Source organism: Gavialis gangeticus, unplaced genomic scaffold, assembly GCF_001723915.1.
Source record: "Gavialis gangeticus isolate Ggan-Ray unplaced genomic scaffold, GavGan_comp1, whole genome shotgun sequence".
NCBI classification, from domain to species: domain Eukaryota; kingdom Metazoa; phylum Chordata; order Crocodylia; family Gavialidae; genus Gavialis; species Gavialis gangeticus.
Window position 1 is genome coordinate 213497545 of NW_017729032.1, and position 9604 is coordinate 213507148.

At 46.4% G+C, this 9604-nt stretch overlaps 2 protein-coding genes across 6 annotated transcripts in view; one reads left to right on the forward strand and one right to left on the reverse strand.

The window, feature by feature from the left end:
- The window catches only part of TTC3 (tetratricopeptide repeat domain 3), a 100119-nt gene extending 99560 nt beyond the window's left edge, over positions 1-559 (reverse strand). For all 4 annotated transcript variants that reach the window (XM_019524050.1, XM_019524051.1, XM_019524052.1 and 1 more), the window contains exon 1: positions 464-559. The gene's annotated coding sequence lies outside the window, so the exon portion shown is untranslated. The remainder of the gene's footprint in view (positions 1-463) is intronic.
- A 384-nt stretch (positions 560-943) lies between these two features.
- Positions 944-6152, forward strand: PIGP (phosphatidylinositol glycan anchor biosynthesis class P). 2 transcript variants are annotated; one of them, XM_019525448.1, is made up of 4 exons: positions 944-1091; positions 3543-3615; positions 4129-4247; positions 5261-6152. In XM_019525448.1, exons 1-4 carry the CDS (start codon positions 1010-1012, stop codon positions 5377-5379), a joined length of 393 nt encoding a protein of 130 aa, XP_019380993.1. In that variant the 5' UTR covers positions 944-1009; the 3' UTR covers positions 5380-6152. The 2 variants fall into 2 exon arrangements, with proteins under 2 accessions (XP_019380993.1, XP_019380994.1); XM_019525449.1 differs by lacking the exon at positions 944-1091 and adding an exon at positions 1218-1307.
- Positions 6153-9604: the final 3452 nt, after the last annotated feature.

Consider the following 9604-nt stretch of genomic DNA (forward strand, 5'->3'; position numbering starts at 1 on the left):
GCAGCTGCCTCCACTAACCACAAACAGCTGCAGCCTGCAATCACTCCCACCACCAACTGCTCTTTAACCAGCATTGTACACCCCTCATGCAAGTCTCGGGGGAACTGTATAATCCAGACCGGCCACACAGGCGAAGCCACCCATCGCACCTTGAAAGCACCAGACCCACTCCCCAAATCGGGTTTGGAGAAGTCTAATGACTAGAAGTTTCCAACCAGCTTTCACGCCAAGGCCTGCGGAAGCACCCGAGACCCCAGGACCTCGGAGCCTCCGCCTGGCCCGAGCAGCCCCTACCTGCCTTCATCCACGTGGCAAATGGGTTCCCCCCCCAGCCACGGGGCGTGGGGGCTGTAGCCAGACCCCACTTCAGCCCCGGCCCCGGCCCCGCGCGAGGCCAACACCACATGGGGGGAGGGAGAGAGACAGGGAATAGCAAACTGCCACCCACGCGACCCCTACTTACCGGCTCGAGGCCGAAGCTCCCAGCGGCCGCTGCACCGCCACTTCCAGCCACCGCCGCCGTGAGGGGGGGCCCCAGCAGCGCAGCACAACACCACAACTCCGCCCCACCAAAGCGGACCCCTTCACGCCACCCTATTGGCTGCCCGGCTTCTGACGTCAGGAACGTGAATCGTCAGTCCTCTCAGCGCCCCCGGGCTGCAGAGGGACGGGGCTGGCCTGCGCTGTGTTGTGCTGTGTTTCACGCGCCTACGCAAAGGGCCAGCCGTGGTTGTTCGCGCGAGAGGAAGCGGCGAAAAAGGGTCGGTTCTCTTGCGCATGCGCAGGTTGCGGTGGCACTTCGCGGTTCTTCCGTAGGACAGAGAACAGGCAGTGGCTGGACGCTTATAGGCGGGGCATAACGGATAGGGGTGACGTAGCCGATGTTACCAGCCGATTGGACTCGGGGCGGCGTCTGTGCAGCGGCCTTCCCAACCCTGCCTCCTCAGTGGGCTGGCTCTGTCCCGAGGTGGTGACGTTACTCGCCCGCGCGGAGGCGGGCCGAGCCGCCATGGTGGAGAACTCGCCGTCGCCGCTGCCCGAGCGCGCGCTGTACGGCTTCGTGCTCTTCCTCGCCGCCCAGTTCGGCTTCAGTAGGTGCCGCGGGGAGGCGAGGGCTGGGCGGCTGGAGCTGGTCCCGCAGGGCCGGCGTTGCCGGGTGCACGATAATTATCCGGTTTGTCCGATAATCGCAACCCTTGTACGATGTGCGCTCAGTAATGGTAATAAGCATGTTCAGAATGTCCGATCGTTTTTGAGGTAGCGGATGGATGCAGGAGATGCAAAACCCATGTTACTGTCGGGGAATCGTAAGTGACGTTTGGGTTTACTGTCAACACTTGGGTTTACTGTCAACACTTCGTTAGGATGGCTCACCTTGCAATGAAGAAATGCTTCAGCTTTTGACTCACTGCTGACTCACTGATCAGTATGAAGTAAAGAAGAAGGCTTATTTGCATGCTTATTTGCATATTTGTCACTGTACAATAGTTTTTCAGCAAATACAGTCATTTACTATTTAGGATCTGGCAATGCTGCCCAGGGCAACCCCAAGCTTTGCTTGGCCCGGCCTGGTGCAAGCCCAGCTGGGTCTAGTCTGTGGCCCCTGTTTCAGCCACCTCTCCCTCCCTGTTCCTTCAGCCGAGAGGGAGGAGGGTCTCTGCCACTGCAATCGCTACTCACCCTGCCAGACTGCCTGCCTTAAGCCAGCCTGGGGTGCCCTGGTGCAGAGTGGTGCCTTGGACCTGCCTTTACACTTTATGCATGACCAGGACCTTGTTCTTCTGCTGCTGGGGTTTGGTGTTGGGTAGGTCAGGCAAACCTGGGCCAGCACTGGGGAAGCCACATCTGGAGTCCTGCATCCAGTTTTGGGCCCCTGCTTCAGAAAGTAGGTGGATATGTTTGAGAGAGTCCAGCAGAGGGCAACAAAAATGGGTTAGACATTGGAGCATGGGACTTCTGAGGAGAGGCTGAGGGAGTTGGGCTTATTTAGTCTGGAGAAGAGAAGACTGAGGGAGATTTGATAGCAGCCTTCAACTACCTGAAGGGAGGTTTGAAAGAGGATGGAGCTAGACTGTTCTCAGTGGTGACAGATGACAGAACAAGGAGCAACAGTCTCAAATTTCAACAAGGGATGTTTAGGTTTGATATTAGGACAAACTTTCTCACAAGGAGGGTAATAAAACATTGGAACAGGTTACCCAGAGAGGTGGTGGAAGCTCCATCCTTGGAGGTTTGTAAGACCTGGCTAGACAAAGCTTTGGCTGAGATGATCTATTTGGGGATGGTCCTGCTGTGAGCAAGGGGGTTGGACTAGATGATCTCTTGTCCCTTCCAGCCCTAATTTTCTATGATTCTATGAATCAAGCTGGTTGTCTCTTTTTTTTAGCTTTAAAGACTAATTTGGAGACCTGTGAGATGTTACTCGAGTAGTTATCTGTGATCCCTTTAGGGATGCTGCTGGAGTGTCACGCAAGGGTGACATTGGTGCATGCACATGATTACCAAGATAAACCCAGTGCCTTCAGACAGTAATCCATGCATTTAAAATCATTCTGCCTTGCTGTGGGCTTTCTGAGCTCTCTGCAGGAGAAGACTTGCTCAGTTGTCTTTCTGTAGTTAAGAAAGGAGCAAAAGCTCAGTGTTGACATTTTCCAACGGGTGCCTTGAGTCTAAATGGATGCGGGGGAGGGTGTCTCGAGTCTAAAAAAGGTTGAGAACTGATGGGCTACTTCATAGCATCTGCCAAAATAAACTGTTGCCCTTGAAAGCCCTGGTTAGTCTCTGAGGTGCTGCCCTGCCTTCTACCAAGAGTTGTGTGCATGATACAGTTTGTGGGGTTGTCCTTCTCCCTGATATTTTGGACATGCTGGTTGGAGGCTAGCAAGGCTCAAAAGGAATAGTCAGATTTGTGGGTGATAAAATCATTATTAAAGAGAGCAATTGGAGATGTATCCTTTGGCATCTCTAAACCAATGATGGTAGGTGCCAGGGATAGGATATCTGTCACTCCAGACTAGGCCGGGCAAAACGCTGAACACCAAGTGGATCACAATTCTGCCCACCTCCAGACCATACTGTTGCTGCCACAGGATCCTGTAATGGCATTCCCCATCCTGCCGCACACCCTGCCAGCACTACTGGGGCCAGTCTCCATGGAAACCCTGGTCCTTGTCACAGGCCCACAGCTGCTGGGGTCTCCATGGAAACAGGCCACAGTGTGCTGGGAAATCCAGCCATTGGCTGGATCCACCATTTTGCCCACCCCTGCTCTAGACATACCTGTTTCAGCCTTAGATTTATCCCTCTAAAGCATCCACTCCTTTATCCATCAGAGGCAAGATATGAGTCATTGGACTAATCCAGTTTGGCACTTATGGTCTAGTAAGGCCTTATGGGAACAACTGCTGTAGAACAAGTTGTCATTTATTTGAGTGATTTATAATGACAGTACTGTAAGTGCTGACTTAGTATTTTGTTCACAATGTTAAAGTTAACATTATTTCAGAATAAAAAAGAGTTCTAACTTCACTTTTTCTGCACAGTGCTATACCTTATTTGGGCATATGTTCCTGAATCCTGGTTATTCTCATTGGGACTAACATACTGGCCTCAAAAGTAGGTTCAAATCATTTAGTTTATAAAACTATCCTTGTATCAATATTATGAGAGTCTTTGAACCTTTTTTTCAAATAACAAAACTAGAAATGTACCAGTGCTATTTATGTAGCATAATAGGTCTTGCATTTCATCCAGTTTGAAAAAGAAGACTTACTGTTGTTCCTCTGACAGACAACTGGAGTACTTTTGCAAAAAAATATCCTCCACAAATAGTAATTTGCTTTGAAAAATTATCAGTGAGTTAAAGTGAATACATGGCTATTTCACTATGTTTTTAGTGAAGTAATCTTGTGGTTTAAACCATGATTATTGCAGTTGTAATTGGCCACTAGTGGGTAGTAAGTAAATGAGACTGTGTGATCTTTTTGGTATGTTTAAAGTTCTCACTTAAGTTCTGAAAGCTCTTCTTGTTACACTTTTGCTTAATTTTTTTTTTTTTTTCTGGAAATTATTTTTTTTATCCAACTTTTTTTCCTGATTTATAGCTTTGAAATGCATCTTATTCTGCAGGTACTGGGCCGTTGCTTTGCCGGTATACCTCCTCGTTACTATAGGAATTGCTTATGTTCTACTTTTTGGTATTAACATGATGAGCACTGCTCCACTCAACTCAACACATACCATTACAGGTAATAATTTCCTGTCTCTTACCAAAACATTAAAAAAACCCCAAACTGTAAGCACGTTTGTTGGTACACCTAAAGTAAGGAAATTAAGTCTTTAATTTCCCTGAAGTGTAATTTTTGGTGTATAAGATTTGCTCTTAAAAATACTTCTTATAAAATATGTAATGATTAAACTATATATATAAAAAAAATATGTAGTAAGTAAAGTACTGTGTAACTATTTTTGTTCTTCTCTAAGTTCGTTGTCTTGAAAACAGATGTCTTGCTCAAGCATTTGCTGTTCTCTTTTCTGTGTACTGTACTGTTCGACTGTCCAGTTTGGTCAGTTGAAAAATACAGGCCTGCTTTCAAACTTTCCCAGTCTTTCTCAGAATGCCAATACTTCTGTTTGTTAATGGAGCCCATTTTGGAGGAAGGCCACAATTATTTGCTTTAGCATGGGATTGCAATTTAAGGTGTCCCAGTAATATTTGACTCGCATTCTGTGGCTCCCAATACAGACCTGTAAAAGTATTATTTAAGGAATATTTCACTGATGTGACTTGAGCTCAGATTACAGTGCAGTGGAAATAGAGAGGTGTAGGCTTTACATTAAAGATAATGACTAGAATAGTAGCTTGATCGCCTGCAGAGTCCTAAAGAAAATAAAATGGGCCAGCAGTACCAGTCCACAGGCAGAATTTAACTCCGAGTCTTGAATCAAGTCTATGAACCTTGCTGTGCTAGTGGGAGTAGAATGTTAATTCCTCCTTTAGCTAAAATATTGTTGCCTGCAAACTACGTTCATTTTATTGAACTAGAAGGACATGGAATCTGAATTATCTGTAATTTTACTTCATTTATTAAATGTCGTGAAGTCCTGCATTATGATTTGGATGTACAGAAGTATTAGTTCAGTATGCTTTTTTGACAAAGGGTTGGAGTTTCTAGTAACGCTTACAGTATGTAAACACACAAAGTAAAAGATTACATAGCATCTGTGTTAATAGGGAAGTATCTTTTTAATTTTCCTGCAGATAACTATGCAAAAAATCAGCAACAGAAGAAATATCAAGAAGAAGCAATTCCTGCGTTGAGGGATATTCCCATCAGCGAAGTAAACAGAATGTTTTTCCTTGAAAACAGAAGTAATTAAGCCAAAATGTATTTATTTATTTTTAATAAAGTATAACCACAATTATTTTTGAAAATGTTTGTAACTGGTCTGAATTAGGAGAGAGACTCTTTCAGAAACTAGTATATTCTTTTCTCCTCCAAATAATATTTAAAAAAATACTAAGCTTTTACAGAAAGTGTGTACATCATCGCTGAATGCAGCAATTTTTTCAGTATAGTCTCTTTCTCCATCAGTGGCCTTTTACTGTTTGTGAGCATGGGTATGTACCCTGACATTGTAAAAATCCTGCAGTTGATGTGCAGCCACTGTCACAGAGCCTTCATAATTGCTGTAACCCTTATAATCTGACTTAATTGTTCAGTCTGTACAGAGGATGGGGCTGCACAGTCTTTTCAAACAATGAGATTATATTTTTGGCACACAAGCTGCTACATAGGTGAATATTATCACACAGAAACAACACTTCAGAGATTTCTGTATTGGGACCAGCTCTTTGCATACGAGGTTTCAGTTTCTTTAGGATCTTTATCTCAGTTTTCTGTAGAGCACTTAGGAACAAAGCCAATAAGAACACCTTCCATGTCCTTGGACAAAATTAGGCAGCATTATTTTCTGACTGACTCTCATACGGTGCAGGCATTCAAGTCCTTGTTCACGCCTTTTGGCTTCATAATAGCTCATCTCATAGTACTACTGCTAAAGCCCTAGCAATTTTCCATGTCAAGTATGTATTTACTGATTAAAACCTGTAAGAAAGAAAATATTTTGAAATCGAACCTTGATGTCTGGAATTGAGTGGTTGCACTGGTTTGAATGGTACTTTTGATTTGGGACAGAGGTTTACCACTTCCTCCTCTATAGGTCCCCCTCCTTCCTCCCTTGTTTATAACCATGGATCCTGGTTTTCCCTGATAAAAAGCTGCAAATTCTCCGATTGAACCCCCCAAAATTCGTGAGTAAAATGAAAAGCCCCTCACTCTCCCCCAGCCCTACTGGTGCCCCTCCCAGCCCTGTTGTTGCCTCTCACTCCCCCTTAGCCCTCTGGGCTCATGCCTTTTACTCCCCCGTCCCTGCCCCCCCAAGCCTGCCAGAGATGGCCCCAGCTGCCAAGGCTACAGGGCCAGGGACCTGGGTCTACAGCCTCCTGCCCCCGGGCAGGATGTGGCAGCTGCTGCAGCAGAGCAGAACCTGGCTCCACCCCTAGCTGCCTGCCTGCCTGCTGTAGGCTCAGGCTGGGGACGGGACCAGCTCCGCACTGCTGCATGCGCTCCTGTGGGGGCAGTGGGGATCCGTGCCCCCACAATCTGTGTGCAGTGCAGGGCAGGGGTGGGCACAGGCTGCCCACTGCGGGCTCCAGTTCCCACCCTGTTGTCCTCCCTCAGGGTCTCCACAGCCCAGCAGGTGTAACCCAGAGCTTCAGGGCACAGAGAAGCCGTGTGGGGAAGCTGCATGTTGCTGTGAGCTCTGCGCTGCCTTGGCAAGGCATCCCCTGCCCGCATGGCAGCAGCAGGGGTGGTGGCAAGGGGTTGTGCCTCTCACTGCTACCACACAGGCAGGGAACACCTTGCCAGGGCAGCGCAGAGCTCATAGCAACAAGCAGCTTCCCCGTGTGGCTCCACTGTGTCCTGCAGTGCTGAGTTGCACCTGCTGGGCTGAGGTGGCCCTGGGGGAGGGCAACAGAGCAGAAAGTCAAGCCCACAGTGGGCAGCCTGTGCCCACCCCGCACACAGATCTGGGGGGCATGGGCCCCCCCTGCCTGCCAGCAGCGCTACCTGTGTCCCCATCCTGCCCAGTGGGGATCTGCTGTCACACATTGTAGCATGCACATGGCTCCCCCCTGCTTGACCGTCCTCCTCCCACTCCCCCCCCAGCCCCTTACAGGCTGGAACTCTGCCAGCCTACTGAGAGCTCTTTGCAAAACTGCAAAATTCACAGGTTTCTCCACTTGAAATGAGAAAATCCACATTTTCCTTGGGTAATGGGGAAAATCCACATTTTCCTCCATTTTTCCATGGGAAATGGAAAACCTGGATCCTTGTTTATAACATTCTCATATAGTTTGTCAGTTAAAGATTATATGCTGTCCTGGGTATGCATGTATTCACTTTTTTTGTGAATTGTCATTTTTGAGACGCACTGAAATACTAATAATCAAGCATTAATTTTTCTGGAAAGAATTAGTTTTTAATTCATTCCAGAGCTATCTCTCATCTCATGCAGTTTCCAGTGTTATTTTTTTTACATTTCTCTGATCTTTCTCTGTTTTTAGGAAGCAATTTAGTTTTTAATTCTAATTTAACAACTAGTGAAGGCTACCTTTCTGTTTTCATTTAATGTAAGGATTAACATAGTCCTTGGTTAAAGATACACAAATCCCTACAGGATAAAGAAAAGCTACTGAAAAATGCCCCCAAGACCTCAAAGCACACAAATTAAAGGATTGTAAATCTTGGACAAAGATTCTATCAGTGATGAATCTTCTGTTCTATTTGACTACTGATCTCACAATTATGGGAAAACTAACAAGAGCCTAAATGAACAGACAAACTGGGGCCATTTGTTATTTAAGTTAACTTGCAGACATGAAACTCAATCTTTACTTTCCAACTCCTACTCAGTGTCAGTGCTACAAAGGTACTCTGCTGACCTTTATTTCAAAATGAGAATAATTATTGACATTTTGAAAGTTGCTTTCACGATTACTATATTCTATAATATCAGCACTGTGTTTTTTCTTTTGTATTATATATTGTTACTGGACTGCAGCTAATATAGGTTGATAGGGCACTGTGGAGCTTTAGATTTAATCAGTTTGATTTAATCAGTTCCTTGTCCCTAAAGATACAACATCATTTTTAGTTGTTAATACATTTAGAAGGCTGTATGCTGCTGTTAGCTCAGTGGGCACATGCTTCCAAAACAAAACCTGATCAGACTGAAGTATGTTGATGGTTTTTAACTCCTTTCCATACAAAACATACTAGTCAGAAGACTTATTCAAAGATCTGGAATAAACGATGTAATCGGATACCCCAGTCCCTCAAGAGATTGGCTTTATTGAAGCTGAATCTTAAATTTGACCTCATTTTCACCTTTTAGCCTGGTCTTATTTGTGGTATCTTGTCACCAACAAGATTAGTAGTATTCAGTCGACAGAACTAACTTTGCATCTTTCTTGCTGAAGTAGACAAAGGGACTAGCCTTTAATGAATTTATGCTCATAACCTCTGCTTTTTTAATATACCAGCTTTACTTGAATCTGAGGCAAGTTCAAATTTAATACGATTCTTCTTCCTGATAATTAGATGATATATTTGGCAAATGTATACACTGGTTATAATTTTCCATGTATAGAAATCTAATTATTGGAGAATCTGCTTGCTTTTTTACCTCTTCCTTCCCTCCACTCCTGTACCTCCACTGCTGCAGCAAGACAAGTAGTAGCAGGGGCCCAGGCAGTGCGGGAGTCAGAGTTCCCACTGCCACCTGCTCCCCCATGCTACCTGCTCTTTTTCCAGTGCCTGCACCCCCTGTCACCTGCCCCTCCACTGCTTGCCCCTCCCTGTGGTGTCTGTACCCCCACCCCTGTACTTTGCCACCTTGCACCTTCCTTCCCCACAGTACCTGTACTCCATGGTGCCTGCAACCCTACCACTTTCCCCCTCTCCTGCTTGATTTCTCCACCCCACGAAGTGCCTATCCCCAGATGTACCTATTGCCTCCTCCCCTTGCTGCTTGTCCCCTAGTTCTTGCTTACCCTTCATTGCAGCTCTGATTCTGGCCCCACTTTTGCCAGGGGGTTACAGAGCACATGGTGCCTTCAGTCCTGCCTGGCTAGGCAGCAACAGTTGATGGTGGTAGCTCTAGCACAGGGGTGGGCAAAATGCAGCCCACAGGCCAGATACAGCCTGGCAAGACATTCTATCTGGCCTGAGGGGCCCCTAAAAAAATTAGAAAATTAATATTAATCTGCCCCAGGCTGCCTGTCATGCGGCCCTCAATGGCTTGTCAAAACTCAGTAAGCGGCCTTCTGCCCAAAATAATTGCCTGCCCCTGCTCTAGCACCAACCCTGGCACAAGCCCTGACCCCAGCCCCAGCCTGGAGCTGAAGCTGAAGCTGCCACCACTGCCCACGTGTTGCACAGCTGGGTGAGAGCCAGAGCAACCATGTATTTCATGCCCTGAACTAGAGTGAGGCTGCAGCTTTGACAGAGGATAAGCAGAAGCAGAGGGGAGGTAGGTG

Coding starts and splice junctions, on each gene's coding strand:
- PIGP (XM_019525448.1), top strand. CDS start 1,010: ATGGTGGAGAACTCGCCGTCGCCGCTGCCCGAGCGCGCGCTGTACGGC. Junction 3,616..4,128: donor CTAACATACTGGCCTCAAAA/GTAGGTTCAAAT, acceptor CTTATTCTGCAG/GTACTGGGCCGTTGCTTTGC. Junction 4,248..5,260: donor CTCAACACATACCATTACAG/GTAATAATTTCC, acceptor ATTTTCCTGCAG/ATAACTATGCAAAAAATCAG.